A 22,933-nucleotide genomic window follows, 5' to 3' on the forward strand; every position below is an offset into this window, starting at 1 on the left:
CTTTGAATATGAATCAGTAATAAGTTATATGAATCTCTAATACAACCAGAAAGGGATACAGGGCAAACATAGAATATCAGTTAATTGAACTGATGAAAAAAGGCAATTTTCTTTACTCATATGTCACCCCAGACAGGATTATTAACATATATTAGCATTTTCTGAGGAAGAAATAATATTCTGTCAAAAGAGAATGAATCTTGTTTAGAAAATTCAGTGACCAGATTTAAATCAAAGACTGGGAATCAACTCTGCTTAACAACCTCTACCTTCTTCTGAAACTGTTTTCAATTTTCCAGTCTGTCCTATAATCCTGGCATTTCTTGATAGTTTCCCATATCATTACTAATCAGGTCTGATCTACTATCCAGGCTTGGATTATTGGGATTAAACCAAAGTTAATTAGGCATCAAATATTCCAACCCTAAATAAATATTTAATTTTTGACTAAAAGAGTAATTTCTGGTATTGGCTGATCATAGGCCACTTCTTTCTACATAATGTGTCTTGTCAGAGGGTTGTGGATTCTTTAGGGGGGGAGTAGGAAACATAAAAAATTAGGAAGCATCAACTTATTTCTGAGTAGATTTTTACATGGAGATGTTGAAAGAAATTCAGTGTTTGGGTAGCTAAAAATCTGGTTTTTTTTTTTTTCAGATATGTCAATTGATAGTAGAATGTCTGGCCCTTTATAATATCTATGGCACATTAGAAGTCCATGTTGTGAAGAGGTTATCCATTCATTTAGAAATTCCTGGCTCTTTAGATCAAGATGTTTTTCTTTCTTGGGGTTGGGTTGCAGCAGGAAGGGTGAGGGAAATGACTCTTTAATCTGACCAGTATTATCTTTTTCAAAATTTGTTCCTGGTGCTTCGTTGCCAGAGAAAAGGGTGATCCTATTCCTCAATAATGTAAAAAACAATTAGTTGAAGAGGAATTGGCAATGAACAATTGAGTGGAAAAAGCAGCAATCTTTTTGAACAGATATACGACATGAGTGAAGTTTTAGCAATAACGGTTAGGATGTTTTGCTGCATGGTGGTCAATCTGTAGTTCCTACATCTCTTTTCTGTAACCCATGGAGTTAAGAGGAAACTCTAGTCTAGACCTGCTAGAAATTGAAGGTACAATCTCCTTGTTCTTTCAAAATAGTGAAAGTGGTGGGAAAAACCAGTTGGTATGATGGCATTCTTCACCATACTCCATCCCCACTAGCACATCTGCTTTGGTGACCCTTTGCTCCTGTCTGCTTGCTTCACCCACATAACCACAGCAGGTTTAGATTTTCTCCATCCTGTGGCTGGAGGAATGTTATTTTGCTGCCTAATGATACATACTTATAAGAGGTTGTGTGTGTTTGGTTATGTTTCATACACAATTTCATTCCCAGCTGATGATTTTCTTATTCATCCTGTCCTGATTTTGGTTGGCCTTTGGTTTTGTAGGCTTTTTTCCTTTTTTCCATGCGGCTTCCATCTTGAGTGTTTATCTGTTGCTGTTGTTTTTTTTAGGGAGAATAGGAATCGATTGACGCAAATCATGTTGCTGAAATCTCTTCTGCAGGTATGTGACAGAGATGTTCCATTTTCATATGAGGTTTGCAGAGAAAAATAGATACCACATTTGTATAGGAAATAATGTACCTTTTAGCCTACTAAAACTCAAGTGTCTGTAACCTTTAATAAAATGGGGCATCATAGGATAAAACCTTTTGAACAAGGAATCTGAAATGTGCCCAAAATCCAGGACCTCTGACTTCCATGCAATCAAAAGTTTAGGGATTTTATCAAATATTTATGGCATAACAATCATCATAAGCATTTTACGATATAGTACAAAATGTCATAAAATAATTCCTGTGGTCAATTCTTGATGTTTAACAGCTACACAATTCAGCATGAGGTACTATCAAGGCAGATATATTTCTAAATATCTCTCTAAATTTTAAAGAATTTTTCCAGTATATTAGAAGTTCTGCCATTGTTGAAGGCACTGAGGAATCTGGTAAGGAAATATCTCTGAAACAATGGACACAAAGAGTCATGGCTTGTCTAGTAACACATTAAAACTAAACTTGGGTTAACAAAAGGCATTGGCTGTATTTCTACAACTTGTTGTGCCTACCCCTTGTATCCCACATGCTCAACTACAAATCATCCAGTGCCATTTTAACCTAGACTAATTGTATCTCTGTGATACAAATTAAATCTAGACAAATTAAGACTTTGAAAAAGAAATTAGGAACAATGTGAGAAGGTTGTTTTAGCAATATCTTGGCTATTCTAACTGTCATTATTATTGAGTGCATTGCAGACAAACTGCTGAGTATTGACTAATAGAGAAGCTCTCTATCGAACCTGCAGGTTTCCACTGGTTTCCAGTGCAGTAACATGCTCACAGCCCTTCCCAGCTCCTTCCTGGACAGGCTCTTGTCAGCTACATTAATGGAGGATGCAGAGATTCGCCTTTTTGTTCTGCAGATTCTAATCAGCTTCATTGACCGCCATGAGAATAAGCACAAATTCCAGACAATCAGGTTTTCAGTCCATTTTTTTTCTTGTGATAGAGAGGAGATGCTGCATGAGATGGGACAGTATCATAGATAATTTTGTTACAAACCATGTGAATACACATTGGTCTTCCTAAGTAGAAACTGTATGATTTCCTGTTCACCGTTGTGATGGTCTTCTAACAAGTCTAATGATTATGGCGTTTATTTGAACCAACGTTTCATTCAGCTATTCTGAATGTATAGATTAAATATTGCCATTATCAGAAAGAATAGAAATATATGCAAAGAATATTTATACAAAAAGTTTTTTTTTTCTTCTCCACTAATATTGCTCAGTGCTAGAATTTCCCTTGAATGCTATTTCATCACGATTGGCCAAGGGAATAATGCTGTCAATTAGTAATCACATAATAAACATAATAACATTGTGAATACATTCTGTCATTTTTCCAGGATGACTACATGGTGATGGTGCTGAGAGCACCAGGTATATTTGTCCCAGTTACCTATTGATAAGAACTGTTTTGCAGTTGTTGTTTTGAATTAAAATTTGTGAGGGATTTAGGCTATGACTTATTTTGAAATACATGTATCCTTCCTTCACAAAATTTATTTACTGGAAATTTTCTTTGATGTATAACACCACTGTAATTTTCCCATTCCCTTTGATGATTAGAAAGGTTGACTGTGGAAAGAAAAAAATACGTTGTAGCCTTAGAGAAGGTAAAATATAAATGAATTTTTACTTTAAGGAGACTAGAAGCTGCTTCTTTATAACTTTTTCATGCTATTCTTTTCCTTTGTCTATTTCTTTCTTTGTGGTTCTTTTTTTTAGTAATTTTCTTACTTTTGGTACTTTATTTACTTACTTTCAGTAATTATGGTTCTTACTTTTATCTTTCAAAATTTATATTATTCCTATTTTGTTAAAATTTTCTTTAATAAAAATTATACATAAAAATGTAATTCCACCACTCCTTGAAATATCCTATGAGTTACTAAAAAGGAGGAGATGAACAATCTTCTCCACCCTTTTGTTATGGCCTGCTTCCACGTATACACATACCCATTTATTTTTTTTTCCTTTTTTTTTCTGCACAGCACTATCAGTGATATCTCCATCCTGAAGCTGAAAGTGGACAAATGTTCACGCCAAGATACTGTCTTCATGAAAAAGGTATTGAGGACTTGCCAAACACGTCATAAAAAAAAAGATAGGGACTGATTGGTTATATCACTAGTACTATATGATAAACCTTTAAAAAGTATCCTCTTGATCGAGGGTGTCAAACTGCCGGCCTGTGGGCCGGTTGCATCATGCGGAGGCCGCGCCCACCCCAGCTCTAGCAATGCAAAAAAAGTCACGATACGTCACAACGCATCACATGACACGGCGAGTTTGACACCCGTGCTCTTGATCATGCTAAAGTAGTGTGGAAGCATTGCTTTCAATACCTCAATTAAATTAAAGAGCTATTGTTATATTTGTTCACAGCACTCCCAGCAGCTGTATCGACACATGTATTTCACTTGCAAGGAAGACAATGGGCGTACTCACTATGAGGCTCTCTACAGTCTGCTGGCACTCATCAGTATTGAACTGGCCAATGAAGAGGTGGTAGTGGACCTCATCCGGTTGGTTCTGGCCATACAGGTATGTGCAGACTGAAGAATCTTCCAAGTCCAAGTCCCTAGTAGGAAGGACAGAAAGGAACCTTCAAGGAAGACAAGATCACATCTACTAAACTTAGATATGGAAGGTGACTTATAAACCTGTCTTTTCACTAGCAATAGCCTTAAAATGCTGCCCCAGAATTTTTCAAATGCTGACAGTGACACTGAGATCAGTGAAACAATTTATATTTCTTTTACAATTTGTTCCTGCCCAGACTTAAGACTAATTAAGCAAATGTGCACATCTACCCCTCCTGCTTCAGACAAATTGTAGTGATTGCAAAAATGCAGCAGGTGTTGTGGACTTGTGTTGATGTGCTGCAACAAATCCAAGCAAAGAAAAGAAGTCTTGATAACTCTGATATAGGTTTTGCCTCAACATCTTTAAGGTATGTTCCTGGAGAAATTGACATAAATGAATTCTAAATATTCTAATCCTTTCGAAATCAGTTTCCCCTGCCAGATGCATTCAACTGCAATTCATGTCCTGATTTTAGCCTTACACATCTGGAGGGCAAAAGCTGGTGAACCCCTCTTTTATGATTTGTTAACTACTATACTTTTTAGCCTATTGGATCTAAAAGTGAAATGTGCCTTAGAGGTCATGGAGACACAAATATATTATCTCTGCAATTCATTAAATAAATGTGCCTTTTCTTGGGATTTTCTTTTTTGCCTTTGAATCCAAAGTGATACACAGCCCTCTTCAACATACCTGCAGATCTGTATTACAAACACCCACTGCCTCCTTTTGCATATGGTATCTTTGGCACAGGAGTCAACTGATATGGCAGAATGACAAGTGAATAGAAATAGAGCAGGCAGCAGCCATGGCTATGGAACTTTTTGCACAGATACATCTGGTGCATCACTTGCATCCTTTCCTGGACCAGAAGGCCTTGCTCATTGTCACTTGTGCCTTCGTCACTTCCCATTTGGATTATTGCAATGCACTCTGTATGGGGCTACCCTTGAAGACCATCTTACAACTTCAACAGTTCCAGCATAAAGCAGCAGACACAGTAATGGGGAACCCTAGGTTTGCCCAAGTAACGCTTTGTGCAAGCTGCACTGGCTTCCACTTTCTTCTCACATGCAACTCAAGCTGCTAGTTAAAGCATATCACATGGCAATAGACTATAACACAAGGCCAGGTTATCTGCAGGACCACCTTTCTCTACCAGGCCAGATAGGGTGGGCACATTCCTGGGCCCTTCCCCTAAATATTGCCATCTGATGGGAGTTCAGAAGTGTGCCTTTTCTGTGGCAGCCTCTGCCCTATGGAACATCTGTCCACTGAAGTTCTACCCTCCTAGTCTTCCATTGGGCTTTGAAGACCTGGCTTTTCCCCTAAACTCTGGGATAAGGATTAGATGACTAGAAATTAGAAGTTTGACTGGGCGCCAGGTTTATGTTGTTTTTACTGTTTCAGTATGTTTAGTTTTATAGTTTTAATATGTTGCTTTAGCTTTTGATTTGAGAGCCATCCAGAATTGGTTAGAAGATGGGCTGCTATGTAAATCTTTTAAATAAATAAATATGTCCCTCTTCCATATGCCACACACCCATATTTGCTCTTCTTCACATGTATTTAGACTCCATCTGGTTATAAAAGTATTTATTTAATGCAATTTAATACATTTTAGAAGGTGCCTGAATCCAAATGACTCTGGCTGGCTTCTGTTTTTTAAAAGTAAGAAAAACTTAAAAAGAAACAGATCACAAGCATGCAATGTGGGAAGAGGTCAAGTATGTATGTTTTTTTTTTATTCCAGCCCTTCTTGGATTCATTAGATTCCTTGAAGAAGCAATTTGCAAGAGTTTCTTGCATGTACTTTATGTAAAGAGTTGGAGCTATTAGACAATTCCTGCCAATTACTGTAAAATGCTCTTGAATTCTAACAATATAGTTTAATTCAAACCACAAAGATAAAGCATATTAATTTCAAAAGAAAAATATTGTTAATAAATTAGAGTAGTTGGGACAGTTTTGATCTGTTAAAATAAAGTTGATAAAGGAACTAATCTAATGCATGCTCAGGTTCAATAATAATTGTACCCACAGAGCTAAATTTTGTAGGAGGAAAGGGCCTCAACTGCCTCTCTCTTCCAGGTCTACACATCCTAGCTCCTTAGTGTTGTCATCACTTGTCTACTAGAAGATAACTATTCCTGGTGTCCTCCCCCTAGGCCTCGTGTGTGAGCTAGAGACCCATAGTCCTTGTGCCTTACTGGAAAGTAAAAGAACCAAATGATATATTACAGGTACTCCTTGTTTTGTGACCACAAGTGACCGGCAGTATCATTAAGTGAAGCAGTCACTACTTGAAACCATGATTGGACTTATAACCTTACTTCAGCTTTCCTTTGCTTTACAGATGTACGAAGGTCATAAATGCGACGACTGGTCACAAAGTTACTTTTTCATCACCATCATAACTATGAGCAGTTGCTAAATGAAGCAGTCGCTAAATGAGGACTATCTGTAATAAAAAGGAAATAGATTTTATAGCACCACTCCTAGCCCTATCTTCCCCAAAAGGGAAACCCAGCCCCTTTGCTTTGAAAGAGAGATCAATCCCATCATAAGCACAAAATCCAGAAGTGATTTCCAAATGAAAATAAAATTAAATATGTTCTTTTCTTTAAATAAAGCAATCAATTTGACCATCTCTTTTTTTCTTGCTGTGGAAAATAGTAAATATTTCTGTTTGCACTTATTAATCTTTATAGGCTATCATCATTTATATTAGCAAAATTCACTATATTCTTTCAAATTCTTTGACCATAAAGGCAAAAAAATCTTTTTCTGATAAACTAATAAAAAAATTGATACTAAAAGAGATCAATCCTAGTAATAAGTAGAATCAAAATTAAATTTAATCATGCACATCATATTAAAAGTAAACATGCAGCATTTCTATCTAATTTTTACCCATCCTTTCAAAGATAGCATTTTTCCTGAAACATATTTTCCTCAGTTCTTCTTGAATCCTCCCAGATTTAGGCCAGTTAATTCTGAGGCCATTCCCAACTACTGCCTTGGTTTTTAAAAAAAGTTTTTTTTTTCTTTCTCTCTGATGGGATTTGGATTATTGGCTTTATATACCTTCAGGCTCTGATGCCGATACAGATTCTATATCCAAGATGAGTGCAGGTAAACTGAAACTCAGACATGTCTGGCTGTCTACAATTTACTCCAGAAGTTGTGAATGCTCCAACACTGGAAGTTCTTAAGAAAAGACTGGACAACCATTTGTCTGAAATGGTATAGGGTTTCCTGCCTGAGCAGGGGGTTGGACTAGAAGACTTCCAAGGTCCATTCCAACTTTATTGTTGTTGTTGTTGTTGTTGTTGTTGTTGTTACATGGGGGTTGGGGGAGCTTGCTTGTTCTTTCACTACAATGCTGTCTGTCCTCTTTGCAGGAACTGGCCCAGGTGAATGAGGATAACCTGCCATTGTACAGCCGCTGTGCCCTGTATGCCCTTGGAGCAGCCTACCTGAACCTAATCAGCCAATTGACCACTGTGCCTGCCTTTTGCCAGCATATTCATGAGGTCTGCCACTTGGCTTTACCTTTGCTTATATTTTCTTTATCTGTTTTTTTTTCCTACCAGGAAACCTCATTCAGACTGGTCCAAAAAGATTGGTTCAGATTTCTAGGAGCTGCGGTCCAAAATATTTGGAGTACACAGGGTTGGGGAAACCTGTCATAAGAATATGAAGTCTCAGCATTTCATATCCTGTAAAAACCAGTGGGATTTTTAAGGAACTCACAAGCAGGACTTTCCCTTTTGTGATCCCCAGCTATGCTAGGTGAACTACCTACAGCCTCAAAGTACTCACATCTATCAGACATTTCTGGACTAAACCCATCCACCCAAAGCCTTGCTGGACATTTCCTGAAAAGTGTGGCTGTCTCTCCTCTGTCTCTCTTCTTGCTGCCTCTCAATATATGATGCAGAATGATCACACTAAGTGGTTTCCTGCCATTCCATCACTGCCTATGTCATATGGAAGGAAGTGATTCTGAAGCACCAACTTTATCAACTTTCAGCAAGATGTAATTAAGAACTGTGTGTATAAGTGCCTCTATTAACAACTGCATATTGGAAATTGTCACCAGGCTCCCAGATTTAATATACTGAAAACTCAATTTGCTACCCAGTAGTACTAATCAGGAGATTCCTGAATAGCAGTGCTTTCTTAACTCTAATACATTCTGTGCATCTCTTAGTCCTGCACTGGACCAATGATGGCATCCAGTAATATTTAGACATACATTAGACTAGTGTTGATAAAGTCACAAGCAATTGTACCTGGTGGTCATGTCGCAATACTTGCTCATACTTACTATGGCCATATCTCTGAGAAACCCAGAGAAGGGGAGCATATTAGAGCTGCCAGGCAGAGCATCCAAAGATAATACTAAAATCTGATATTTGTTATACCATGTTTCCCCGAAAGTAAGGCCTACCCCGAAAATAAGCCCTAGCTTGATTTTGGTGACTGGGCCTAATATAAGCTCTACCCCAAAAATAAGCCCAAGTTTTGGGGCCAGGCACACACCTAAAAATCAAGATAGGGTGGGGGTGGGAACTGCCCCACATGCCTCACACCCATTTACCTTGTAGTCAGGCCTCTCCTTACTGGCCCACTTCTTCTGAGGCATCTTCTGCAGTCAGGCCTACATTTCACAATTACAGGCCTTTCCAGAAGGCCTCTGCATCCGAGAATCGAGCTATGGATTGAATCCATAGCTCGGTTCTTGGCTGCATAGACCTTTTCGAAAGGCCTGACTGCAAAATGCAGGCCAGAATGCAGCTGCGGAATGAAGCTGCTCCTTCGGCTCCAGAAGAAGTGGACCTACTGCGTCGGGCTGTCAGTGCTGGAGGTGAGTAAGACATCCCTCAAAAGAAGACCTGGTGCCTCTTTTGGAGGCAAAAAAAAAAAAAAAAAACGATCCAGTCTTATTTTTGGGGAAACACAGTAGTGGGAACTGAGCACACCAAATTGGTAAAAAAGTCTTGTATTTTTCTTCTCTCCAGGTTATAGAGATGAGGAAAAAGGAGGCTCCCTACTTGCTCCCTGAAGGTGTCTTCGTAGAGAAACCCAGGTATGAGAGCCATTGTTAGCTTAAAATACATTGATTATATCCCTTTGTAACTTAGATCAGTACTTTTCAACCTTAGCAATTTTAAGATCTATGGGCTTCAACTTCAGAATTGAATTGCTGGCTGGGGGAATTCTGAGAGTTGCTCTGCACATCTTAAAATCGATAAGATTGAGAAATCTTAGTTTACATAATGCTTGGAACAAGTGGGCTTTTCAACCGACTTAATTATTCCATCATTTGCTTTCAGCTCTGTTTTCCACATTTATCCTTCCTTCCCTGGAGACCGTTTGCTGAGTGATATGGGTACTTGGGGAGTCATTGGGACAGTCATTTATTGTTTCTCTTGTTTGACCCAAAGGCTGTCACGGAACCTGGATCACCTTGGCCCCGAAATCCTCTTCCGGCAAAGCAAGATCAGTGAAGTGCTGGGAGGGAGTGGCTACAATTCAGATAGACTCAGCACACCTTACATCCCTCAGTTGACAGGTATGAGGGCAATGGGTCATATATTTTCTCTACTGAAGAATTTTATCATTACTTTTCAGAGCAAATTTCTGTTGTGTTATGACTTAAAAGTATTCCAAAAAGTCAAATTGATGATGGTTGATTCTTCATTGTTGTCTTTATGCTTCATACAGCTGGGCTTTGGATTCAAATACAGCAGCATTGTGTTTCATTTATCCCTCTTGGTTTTAATGTACTTGCTGAAGGAATAGCCTTCTGCCATCTCTAAATCTAGGTGCCCTAGCATCTTCAGCTACTTGGTCTTGATAGGATTGAGTCAGAGACAGTTCCTTCCCAGCCAGACCCATGTAGTTCCAGACACTCAAATAGAATCTCAACAGCCTCTTTTGGCCAACCTAACATTGGCAGATATAATTAATCAAATCTCAAACTGGCATATCATTTCACCCATCCATTCCATGTAGATATTGAATAAAAAGTGAGAAAGAGTTGCCCTGTGGTAACCTGCAAAGGAGAAACCCAGGGAGTGGGTTTCCACCCACTCTTTCCACCCTCACCCCCAATTGTGAGAAGCACAGAAAACACAAGATTGTTCTTTGTAACTCTGGTTCTTCAAGAATAATACAGAATAACAGAGCTGAAATGGATCTTGGAGAGATTCTAGTTTTCTAGACTTCTAGACTAGTCTGTACTTACACAGCCCACTCTCTCTATCAACCATGGCTTTCTGATGGAAAATTGGTGAGCTGAATTCAATTCCTTGCATTTACCGAAGAACTGAAGAGAGGATGAGAGGCTTTTTAGCTAGTACAATAAAATGAAGATTGTCTTTTCCTGCTTAAGACTTAGCTGAACAACATTCCAGAAAATGCTTTTTGAAGGAACAGAATTCAATTATGCAGCCTACTTGAAACACTGCAGTTAACAGGAACAAACTCTACTCTTTCTATATGTAATAAAGCACTTCGGGAGTAGCAAAAGCAGAAATAACTTAAGCAGACCATCAATTTTGGATAAATTATGCAATGTGCTCATTTTGTTTCATCCAGTGTTATTTGTTGTGCAGGGTTTGAGTTGCACAGCAACATCACTTTATTTTTAACTCTTACATTTACAGGGTATCCATTGCATTCTTTCTTATCCATGTTTTACTGAACATTTGCAATTTTCCTCTTATAGTTTTCTAAACTTTCTGGGTCTCTCACCCAAACAGAAAAAAGTGAAACAAAGTTGTATGGTCTATCAATCTCAAGAACTGTGTGCTGTTGCTTCATAGTGTGGTATTTGTCTTACTGGGAGGGGCACAGCTCTGAGAATAGGCAAAGATTGGAAAGTCATTGTGCCTCTAGCACTACTGGTTTAGAAGCAATGTTCATGGTTCTTTGCATAGTCACACTTATTCTTATATAAACATTGGTTCAGATTTGGGGAAAATATCCTCAGTGATTTGTAATTTTGCCTAAAGATAAGCCATTCTGAAAGCAAGGTATACTTTAAAAACTTCAAGGAAAATTGAAGATTTTGTAATTATAACTAATTCCTAAAACAAAGCACATGCCTAGGCTTTAAAATGTATTATTGGTGGCACCTTTCATTGTCACAAGTTGGCCTATCTTTCAGGAGTGTTCTATGCTTATAAACTTCCTCATTGTTCTGCGTAAAACAGTCCTCTCAGTGTCTCAATGGTACAAATAACATGCTCACAGTATTTTTGAATTAAAGGATTACAAGCAAAAGGGCTAGGAAATCAAAGCAAGCTCTCATTGTCTTGGAAATGCATGCTCCACAATTTAAGTAATAACCTTATAACTATAATTATTTTGGCCGTAACTGTAGCCAACAATCTCAAAGACAGCAGATAAAGGAAGCTGGACTAGGGTGAACCAGTACTCAACTCATTGATAGGATTCACACAACATGCCAAACTAAGCAAAAATCAGGTTGGTTAGTGATTCAACCTATTATGGGAACTCAGTACCTTACTATCTTGAAATAGGCTGTCACGTTGAGTCATAATATGATTTATGCTTTTGTATATAAATGTTCAATTATGTTTTGTTAACTCATATTAAGAGTTTAGAATATTGTAGAAATCCAGCTTCTCTAAGGCAGCATGTGTTTATTTATCAATCACTGTCACAGTACAATTTGAGGAAACCAGGGCCAAATAATTCCTCTTGCTTTATAATTCCCTACAAAATGCTAGAAACATAACCTTTCCAGCTGGGAAAGAAAATGATTTTATCTCCCTTTCCCTTTTAGATGAAGACAGACTGTCTAAGAGGAGGAGTATTGGAGAGACCATCTCTCTACAAGTTGAAGTGGAATCCAGAAATAGCCCTGAGAAAGAAGAGGTATGCTATTCTCAATGTATATTTTTGGTTAGGCTCAGCAAGGATAAATTGAATGAGAAATGGATGGTTGGGAATCTGTTACCAGTCTTGTGAGGTCCTTTTTACTTTATTCTGAACTCTTCACAACATTGCTAATATTTTTTGAGATGCTATTTTATTTTGTATCTATCATGGAGCACTTTTTTAAGGACCTAAGTAGACATTATGTACTGGTTTATTGAATTCACTTGCCCAGGCAATAAGAAATGGAAAGCTTTAAAACATAATCTGTAACAGCAACTTGGTTAGAAAAGGGTTTACTTCATCCCATATGTTTCTTTATTGGTTATGTTGAATTAGATTTCCAAGTTCAAATTTTTAAGGCAGTATGAATTGCATTCCAGGTACCAAAGGAACATTGATGGTGTTAATAAATTGTCTCTAACAGTGCTTCGAGATTTAAGCACATAGCGCTTATAACTAGTATCCTGAATAACAGGAAGTGGGCTTCCTATAATCGTCTCAACTGTCCTTATCACTCTCTGTATGGACCTTCTATCTGAGGCACTGCTACTACCAAACCAAACAGTGATACAGTTTGTTAAAACACTCTCAATCATGGTTCTGTAAAAAGTGGCCAGGGCAGAAAGAGAGATGTGCTCTCCTCATCCAATGCAACAAATGCAAACGCTGGTTTGTATGCTTCACTAAAGATAACATATGAAGAGACCAAGTCAGATTGTTAGTTGTCTGTACCCCCAGGTACTTAATACTATTGACCATCTCCACAGCTGCAGCCTTGATACAAAGTGGAGTATGCTGGCTCTTTCTAAAATCAACAATGATCTCCTTTGTTTTATTAACATTCAAAGCTCCGTTATTTTTATTGCACCAGTCTACCAAAGCCTTCACCTCCTCCCTATAAGAATCTTCATTATCATCCCAAATAAGACCCACCACTGCCATGTCATCCACATACTTCACAATATGATTCATAGCAGATTTGGCACAGCAGTCATGGGTCATCAAGGTGATAGATTACAGTTGAATATTGGGGGGGGGGACTGGTAGTAGAAGGAATTCATCAATCAGTTCTCCAAAGAAATGGTGAACACACCAGTTTGCTGAATGTGTTCATATAGAGACTGAATATCCTGTTGTGGATGCTTTAATTAGGATTCTTGCACAGATAACAAATTGGGCTGAATGGTCTAAATGGCTTTTTCAATCTGTGATTTGATGGAAAGTTAATCTAAGTGAAAATCTGTATTTATAGTAGCAATAAATCAGGAGTCTGGCAACACCTTTTCTGACTCACAGATTTTAATAAAAGACATAAGCTTTTATGAGTTGCATCTCACTTCATCAGATGCATAGAGGTGCTGCCACATAGCTTCTGATTTTATGGTAGGTCAAGGATAAAAACTTTTAATTCAAGATAACTCTCAGTGATTTTTTTCTTCTTTCAAATTGGTCAGCAGACTACTTCGGGTAAGCATTTATGAAATGCCAAATGTTTTTTATTCTGGCATGTAAAAACAAGACTAGTGAACTCTCAGATTGTTGATATTGTGCTTATCCATCTGTTTTTGTTCTGAATCTGTCATACTTGTATGTTCTTAGCTACAAGACAGTTCATAGAAGGATGAGAATTAACCTTTTAAAACAAATGCTTTTCATTAAGTAAACAAATTCCATAGTAGTATTTAAGAAAAGAAAATAATGGACTGCTTACCAAATCCTAACCAAATGTATGAAGCATGGATTCTAATACCTTGGGCCACCTGGAAGTTTGGCATGCAGCAAGGAGGAATGTTTTGGGCATGTGGCAGAATTGTTTGGAAAAGAGGTTTAGCTAGAGGGGTGCAAAACAGACAAGAATATAGAAAAGGGGATTTAACATTTATTTATATTCTTAGGATAGTACATTATACAGATTATTCATTTGATGAGGTAGTTCAATTTTTCTTCTATTAAATAAAGTTTCTTTATGACTAATATTCCTTTAAAGTTGGATGTCTTTCTAAACCTCTTGTCAGATTTTAATACGCCTAGTTTCTAACATACTCTTTCTCTATCATTGTTTGTGTTCTTCTTCCCATCAATCCCCCAAAGAGAGCACCAGCTGAAGAGATCACGTATGAAACCCTCAAGAAAGCAATTGGTAAGTCTTTTCATGGCAATACAATTGGCCTGCAGTACTATTTCAGCTAAAACTAGATTGACTGGGGGAAAGGGAGCTTTGAAAATCTCTGATCTAATTATCTCCCTCCACCCTTTTCCTATTCTATATATGCATCCCAGAATAATAGCACAGCAATTAAAACAACTGAAAATTAAGACAAACTGCTTTCATCCTAAACCAGGGAGCTGAACTCAAGTTTAAATGGGCAGGATTTTAATCCTACTCCTCCCCAGTCATTAATTTCTTTTGCTTTCTTGTTAGTTGACAGTATTGCTGTAGAGGAACAAGAGAGGGAAAGGCGGCGGCAGGTGGTTGAAAAATTCCAGAAAGCTCCCTTTGAAGAAATTGCAGCTCATTGTGGGGCCCGAGTAAGTATCTTCTTCCTATTGTGTCCCCTCTCTCCTGCTCTGCTTGCCTATAATGTTTCCCTTGGTATATACTGAGGAACAGTCTTCATACAGAGAATAGCATGTCTTGAAATAAGTAGGATAGATTGAATACCATATGGCAATAGAAGAGAAATATATTTTATTTGTATTGTAATTTATTCTTGATGCTTCTTTATGTATTGATTCAGCTTGATAAAAGCTGAATAAGATTATTTTTTATTTTGCTTGCTCATACAGATCAGTAACAATGTTTTACAGGTTGTAGAATAGCCAAAGTGAACCATCATCATGTTTCCTCAGTTATGATGTCACCTCTGTCCTATTGCAGTCCACTGATAAGACAAGCTGAAATAGTTTTAGGTGTTCCAGAATGGAAGTGGTGTTTTTTGTGCTAGGTCAGCACAGACAATCTATGCAGACAATATAGGATGTATGGAAGAGACAGCTTGAAATGAAGCAATTTTGCATCAGCATTCTACAATATTATTAAAAGAGATTTTTTTTTCCCTTTATTCTGATACTGTCCAAGGATAATCTCATGCTGTATGACATCTGTTTTGGGCACACACAGTCCCAAGTATCTGTTCAAATATTTGAGCAGGTAGAAAAGATGTCTGCATAAAATTTGTTTCCTCCATATTTGTACCCTAATCTTCCACAGCAATAAAGACAACGTGATGCTTTCTGTAAATTCTAATCCTGGACAAATTAAGGAAAGCAACTGGTGAAATCCCCAGGTTACTGAATTTTGCTTCTGTTTTGAAACACATTTCTAGAGTTCTTTTAAAGAGCACTAAAATGCTCTAGTTTTGAAGGAGCTTGTGTAAGATATGACAAGTGCTTCAGAACACAGCAGTAACCTGCAAAATCAGATATCTAGTCACTCCTACAACTCAGGCCCACATATATATGGAGGGTAGTGCCAAGTGATATGTTTGTGTGTGTGCTCAGAGCAATGTGAATTGGCCAATAGGTGCTGAGCAAATTCCAGCTTCTGATCAAGTCAACTGCATTGTTGATAAGTGTGCTAGATCTTGTCCATAACAAAGACTTTGTAGGGAGACAAAAGAAGTAAAAAAAAATGAAGTCATAACAAGAGGCAATTTGTCAAAAACCATTGTCAGAATGGGGGAGTCCCATAGTTCAGTGTTTTCTCATTTGCACTGAATATACAGAGCAATTAAACTGCAGACCCTGGCAATGCAGCATTTCTCTCTAGAGCAAATAGGGGTGTGTGGGGAGGACTTTATAATGATCAAGAACCACACATCATTTTGAGGAGGTGAGGAGGTACAAAGTAGATGGTGCCGTAAAGGTTGTCTGTGGGCCTGTGTTGAGAGAACAAAGGGGAGAAAAATGTCTTGCTGTCTGGCACCCAAAAGAGCTGCTGCCTTTCTAGATAGATTCTTACCCAAAGCCATTAAGAGTCTGGTTTGGTGTAAGCAACTTCCTCTATTCATCAAATTAGTTTTAAGATCAAGATGTTGGTTAAATAGACATTTTCTTCTTCATGGGGTCTGAAGTGCTCAGCTCAGGCAGTTTGAATTGCAGTTCTCAGGATTCCATTTTCAAACTGGAAGGTTTATGAGTATAGTTTAATTTTCAACCTTTTTAATTGTCTAAATGTTGATCATAACAATGGATTGTTATTCTGGTGTCATAAATTAAATCACCATCATCCCCCAAATTAAAATGCCTACGATGAATAAAATAAAAGATTTTTCCAAAGTGCTTCTACTTACTCTGAAATAAGATATCGCTAGTACCACTGGAATTGCAGAGCTACCCATGAAAGGGGATCCACTCTAGGTTGGGGAGGAGGAATTGTAGTAAATTTAATTTAAAGGATTTTGTTATAGTGCCATAAAAAATAAATACAATTTGGTGCAAACTTTTATGAAAAATCCCTTTGTGTTCATTACAAGGTGACTTTCTACTTGTGGTACTTAAAATCAATATGATATTCTTATTGCAGGCAACTCTACTACAGAGCAAGCTCAACCAGATTTTTGAGATCACAATACGGTAAGGGAAGGTGACATAACTTTCTCCTTAGGGATATCCAGGCAGCAGATTGCTAGCAGAAATAGCAATTATAGTGGTTGATCAAAACAGCAAGATTGGCAATAAAGGACCTGAATCAATCTGAAGTAAGCAAGGGTGCTTTAGATCCTCTGTAGGAATTCTGTTAAACCAATTGGCTTCTTCCTAAGGAACACTTGCCTTTTACAGGATCCTACAGCAGCTAGGTGGTTCAAGGAAAATCTCTAGTTTGTATTTATTTATTTATTTATTTATTTATTTATTTATTTATTGGCTGTTTGTAGCCTCTAGTAGCAATGGGTTCCACCAAATACTCGAGCTTCTGCAAAAAGCATTAAGATGCCCAAAGGTTTATCATTGTAGAGATCACAGCCCCAAGAAGCCAACTTTTCAGACTTTTCCCTTTACCAATATGTTAGTATGATTCATAATCTATATGGGATGGGGAGGTAGGAAAGCTTTCCTAGTTCCTCAAATAATGATGTATTGCGCTTGCTTCTTGCTCTTCCTTCCCAGTTGGTGGAACAAAGTTTCCCATCTCATTCTGTAGTTTAGTTTTTGAGATAGTTGCTATTTTCATTTTCTCTTAGATGTCTTATATCTTCCTGTCCTTACATGCTTGTTTTCCTGTCTTCCTGTCCCCTTCCATTGCAGACCCCCTCCCAGTCCTTCTGGAACCATCACAGCTGCTTATGGCCAGCCTCAGAACCATTCCATCCCAGTGTATGAGATGAAGTTCCCGGATCTGTGTGTCTACTGAGAGCCAGACTGCATGCCAAGACGAAGCTGAGCAACAAATCCTCCAGAACCATGCTGAATGCTATCATGGCGCCTTTGTGAGCTACAGGGAGCTCCTGGGGTTAGGGAGCAGCCATTCAACATCCCTTTTAAGCAAGAGGGTTGGACACCTCCCTTAGAGTCCACTCACTTGGTTTCTCTTCCTTCTTCGTGATCAACCCGTGTTCAGTCATGATAAAAGCCACAAAGTGCATCCCCAGAGCCTTTTATAGACTGTGGGAAAAGGTGGCAAATTGTTTTGCTTCCCTTTTCTAGAAGGTGTTTTAATAGTGTTGAAGAATTGAATCTCTCTCTGGTAAAAGCGAATGTTGATAATCCATTACATAAAATGAATTTATTCTCTGTGGGTTTGTCTCATTTATGTTATGTGTGTGGTTCCTTATTCAGAGTAATTCCCTTGGATTTTCTTCCTCTTGTCTCCCCTCCTCTCCACTCCCTTCTCATAACTGAAATTTTACTCTTCATTTCAAATGTTCTAATGAAAGGAAGGGCACTTTTTGGTGCCAGGGTGTGTACTTAATCTTTTGGAGAACATGATGGTACAAGGCCATGCCACATAGGTAGGCTTTCAGGTATATTGTTTTCGCACTATTAAGAGTATTTAATGCTCTTTCTTCATTAACCTGTATGTCAAACCTCATAATGGCAGGAAGGATTTTTAGTAAGGTGAGGGAGAGATTTAAATAAACCAAGATGATAATAGACATGCTGCTCCTTTTCTTAAACCCATTATCCTTTTAAACAAGTGCTACTTTAGTTGTACTGTTGTAGGCTCCATCCTGACTTGCTATTAAATGGGAGGGAGCATGATTGAAGGCTTGCACACAATCCTGAGGCTTCAAATTGCCCTTTTCTAATTTTTAAAATGTGCAGAAAACTGTTCCACTCTAATGAAAAAGAAAACACTGACGCATATTGTTTGGGAGGAACAAAGAGAAAGTAAGGAAATGTGCTGTTCAGCTGTGGCAAAAATAGCAACTTTTTGAAACTAAAGGAGGGTTTTTTGCTGCAAAGATGATCATCCATATGGAGAAAAATGTTCTTTCCAGCCTTGTGGTTTCTACAAAGGATAGAAGATGGGCATGACCAGGAATTATTGTCCTGTCCACGGGAATGTATTCCTAACCAAGATTACACAAAAATTGTGAAATGTATATTATGATGTCACAACACCTCTGACTTTTCATACTAGTGTTACAACTTTGCATACAAGTAAAGACAGGGCAGAATTTGCATCACAACATTATGATCCATATTTCACTGGTTGCCATGCTCTCTCCTGCAGATCCATATAGTCCTGATTCCAAGTAAGTTCTATCTGCCTACTGTGATATTTGCACACAGTAAATCTGCCTGTCTGCCTAACATTATAATGTCATTCTGTTCATTCTATAACTAAATGCCTGAAGATTCCCTCAAAGAGACGAAGAGATTAAGAAAAGTGAATTTTTAGATTCTTAGGAAACATTTTCCATCCCTTGAAAAGTTATTTCTTGGCCTGAAACATCAGAGCAATTGGGTACAAACTTGCCAGAATTCCTACAATTTCAATTTCAAATACAGAATTGAGCTAGTGGCAAAATGTAATGATGGGCTTCAATAATAGTGTCTATACACAAGTTCCCAGTTCAATTCTTGACTCTTGCCACCTATAAAAATATTCTATTCTGCTTAAGATTTTAGAACAATCATTTGCTAGAAGGCTCTCGCCCATTCTGTTTTTCCAGAACACCAGCCAAGTTTACCCTTATGTTTTTTTCCTGGACTGCTAGGCTATAAATAGCCATCATTTTTATTTACTAAGAAAGCCCATAGGTTTCTGCTGAGTTAGAACTCATATAGATAAAAACATATATAATATGGTGCTATTTGTGGCAACATACCAGCTGCTTCTTCAATCATCTGGTTTTAATTGACCATTTTAAAAAGAAGAAAAAGTGGCCTGCTTGCCATGTTTGAGATAAATTCCAAATTCCATCAGCCTCAGCCATCATGCCCAGTGGTCAGGGATTGTGGAAATCCTACCTTTAAAGTATAAGGAAAGAATGTAGCTGTAGACTGAAGACAAAATCTGGACCAGTGACAGTCTTTCATCAGTCTTCTGCAGACTAAGCATAACACTCATATAAACAAGCAGGTTAGAAAGGAGCCAAATGATAAAAGAGACTCCTGCTAAATTACAGCTCCCTACAACCCTAAGCCAGCAGGTCAATGGTGAAGGATGTCATAACGTCCAAAGGACCAAATGTTTCTTATCCTTAACAGTTTCCAGGATCAGCCTTTTACAATTGTAAAGTTGAGTGATATATTGTGGTGATTCAGTTAATAGTGAAATAGGATTTAAATATGTTGCTGTTATGGAACTTTGGAACTGCTGGAAAAAAATGCAGTTGTCATCATGTCAGCTGTGGAAGACTTGCACGTGAGTGACTATTTGCCACAACTGCACCTGGAAAACTGACAATAGGTAGTAAACTCATCCAGTTCACCTCTTCATAAACCAGAGTGTACAGTATTAACCCTTGGAGTTAAGCCGTGTCAAGAGCAGACACTGCAAGGACTACTGCAATGGTGGCAAACCTATGGCACGCGTGCCAGAAGCGGCACTCAGAGCCCTCTGTGGGCACGCCCACCGTTGCCCCAGCAGAGTTCGTCAGAGTAGCGAACATGTGGCGTTTAGAAGCGACAGGGCAGGAAGTGAGCGAGCAAGCAACGTTAGATGGCGAGGGACTGGCCCCCGCTGCCCTGGCCCCGGCTGCTCATACAGTCTGCTGTGACCACTGCAGCCACGCCCACCCAGTGCCCCCACCCTGAGGGCACCACAATGCTGATGCAGCCCTGGCACTTTGCGATAAATAAGTGGGTTTTGGGTTGCAGTTTGGGCACTCGGTCTCTAAAAGATTTGCCATCACTGGACTACTGTGTGCTACTTCATTGTTGTAGGGCTGCTTGATTATTTGTTTGTCTGATATTAATCCCAGCTTTATCTGGGTGTTGGCTGCTGGAGAGGACATGTTCTGGTCTTTTTGTTTTGTTTTTAGCTTTTTTTGTCTCTTGAATGATGTGTAAATATGGCTTAATTTTATGTGCTTGTTGATAGATGATTTGTCTGAATACCAAACTTCTAAGAATTCCCTAGTGTGTATGTGTTTGTGTGTGTGTGTGTGTGTGTTTTGGTCTAGGATACTTACAGTTTCCCAGACTAATTTAGGCACAGTTGAGAAAACCACACCCCCATCAACACTAGATAAGCAAGCTACTGTATACTGTATAAAGAGAGAGCAAATCCCACACTCACCCTGATGGTACTGCTTAGTTGGTTAATGAAACATTAACAAACAAACAACCAAGATTCCATAATACATTACTTATATGTATTGCCAAATGAATATTGTAGATGTCATATTCAATACTCAGTCCCTCAAAAGCTTTTAAAATAACTATTAGAAATAAAGTGAACTAAGGTACTGATCTCTTGGTTAGCCCAAGCATTCCAGTAAAGCATCTTTCATGCTATTTTCAAATTTGGGTTATTCTACAATTTCTCATGTGATTCAGAAATGAAATGTAACCTTTTACAAATAATCAAATATGCCTGGTAGCTTTTAGAGTTAGTATACCTGGGCCATAAATTTGTCAAGGTTTCAGAAGTGTTACACATTCATTTTCCAAAAAGGCCGAAGGAGGGGAATAATCATAAAAAAAAAACTTGTTCAAAAAATAAAAATTTAAAATTAAGGCTTAATGATATAGTTGAAAATCTAGCATGTTAAAACCAGCATCATCATGTAATAACCTCAGTTTGGCCAAGGATATTCAAAGGGGTTTATCCTGCAATAACGTTTTTCTCATTAACTTATCTATTGTATAGATATCTAATAGGAATTAATAATGTAAATCCCTCTTAGAATACACATTAATCTTTTGATTTTACCAAAATATTTAATGGGAAGTTCAACCATTGAACAATTCATACTGCTGAATAAATAATTGAAATCTACTATCCATTGAAATTGCATTTATATATTTAGACATACTTAATTCCCAGCCCTTTGTTCAGGTAAAGCCCACAGCTTCAAGATAAAATGTGACTCTACACTAGGAACAGGTGGAACATTTCCAAGCTAAATAATATTTCATTCTTTTTTATGGCTAGATCTAAGAAAGCTTGAAATACCATATATTTTGTAATTGTGGTATTTAAAATACACAATATGCATTTTATGTGGGGGAACAGATTGCATTAGGTATTAGCTGAAGCTTTTTTACTGTTGATCTTCCCAAAGGTCATTTATAGATGAAGGACAAAGTTTATTTATTTTTGAATAAAGATATCTGGGTGCCCTTTTCAAATAAATGTTAAATGCTGTTGCCAATTTGGATTGCACTATTTTTAAGAGAATAAAGCGTAATATTTAAAGCATGAGATTGAAGGAAAAAGAAAACAAAATATGATTCTTCGTGAATGGCCACACTACTTAGTTTATCCATACAAAAGATTTAATGTAACTGTCTCATATGTTGCATTTTGTTTTCCTGGTGTGCTCCTTTCTGTTCCTTGCATTCACTTACACCAAATCTTATGCCCAGATACCTACCAGCCTAGAAAACTATTTTGCCATAATAAATATTTGGAGTTACAGTTACTCAAAATTTTCCTCAAGGAAAAAAAACAGCCCAGCTGTCTTTTGAAGAAAAAACAAACACCTTTGAGTCTTCTAGTTAGTGTTATTCCAGTTTCATTGTTGGACTAAATTTTCCCTGCTGAGGTAAACAATGAAACCTTGCCTCACCCCACCTCTCAACCCCTTCAACTCTAGTCTGCCATTCCTGAGCCCCCACACCACTGCCCCATGGCCCTAATCTATGAAGTGCTGGCTGCTAAAGCATCTGTCTGAAAACTATGGAGTTACATTAGATTTCCAGTTTGGGACATTTTGATGGCCAAGCAGTTTTCCTTTGCTCTGACAGCTTAGATTGTTGAAGAATAAACAACCACAGGTACTGCAAACACAGGGGGGGAGAGCAAATAATCTCTCTCTCTCTCTCTCTCTCTCTCTCTCTCTCTCTCTCTCTCTCTCTCTCTCTCTCTCTCTCACACACACACACACACACACACACACACACATTTTTTGTATAGGATGGGATTTGTGAGGGTTTTTTCTAACTCTAAAGGCAAGTACCACTCAAGAGGCAGGGCACAGTCTCATTGGTGATTTTTAGGTCCTCTCCCATTGGTTAGCTGGAGGGAGCATCAATTACCTCAGGCTATTCCCTGCCTATTCTCAGAGTTCCACTGTCCACTAGAGCCAAGGTCCAAATCAGCATCAAAATGCTTTGGAGAGAGACTGAGGGATCAAAACATGTTGTGTGGAAGATCTTTTGGTTGGTTCTCAGGCACATTTTCAGTCAAATTG

At 38.1% G+C, this 22,933-nt stretch overlaps 1 protein-coding gene across 5 annotated transcripts in view; it reads left to right on the forward strand.

Annotated features, from left to right (window-relative positions):
* The window catches only part of EFR3B (EFR3 homolog B), a 114,270-nt gene extending 96,410 nt beyond the window's left edge, over positions 1–17,860 (forward strand). For all 5 annotated transcript variants that reach the window (XM_039346019.1, XM_039346020.1, XM_039346018.1 and 2 more), the window contains exons 12-23: positions 1,512–1,563; positions 2,364–2,536; positions 3,614–3,689; positions 4,008–4,166; positions 7,613–7,744; positions 9,236–9,303; positions 9,662–9,789; positions 12,031–12,122; positions 14,217–14,265; positions 14,548–14,654; positions 16,651–16,700; positions 17,373–17,860. In XM_039346019.1, the coding sequence (XP_039201953.1) occupies positions 1,512–1,563; positions 2,364–2,536; positions 3,614–3,689; positions 4,008–4,166; positions 7,613–7,744; positions 9,236–9,303; positions 9,662–9,789; positions 12,031–12,122; positions 14,217–14,265; positions 14,548–14,654; positions 16,651–16,700; positions 17,373–17,478 (1,192 nt within the window). In that variant the 3' untranslated portion in view covers positions 17,479–17,860. The remainder of the gene's footprint in view (positions 1–1,511; positions 1,564–2,363; positions 2,537–3,613; positions 3,690–4,007; positions 4,167–7,612; positions 7,745–9,235; positions 9,304–9,661; positions 9,790–12,030; positions 12,123–14,216; positions 14,266–14,547; positions 14,655–16,650; positions 16,701–17,372) is intronic.
* The last annotated feature ends 5,073 nt before the right edge of the window (positions 17,861–22,933 follow it).

This window comes from Crotalus tigris, unplaced genomic scaffold (assembly GCF_016545835.1).
Source record: "Crotalus tigris isolate CLP2741 ecotype Arizona unplaced genomic scaffold, ASM1654583v1 scf7180000017987.690289119674:8195010, whole genome shotgun sequence".
Lineage (NCBI taxonomy): Eukaryota > Metazoa > Chordata > Lepidosauria > Squamata > Viperidae > Crotalus > Crotalus tigris.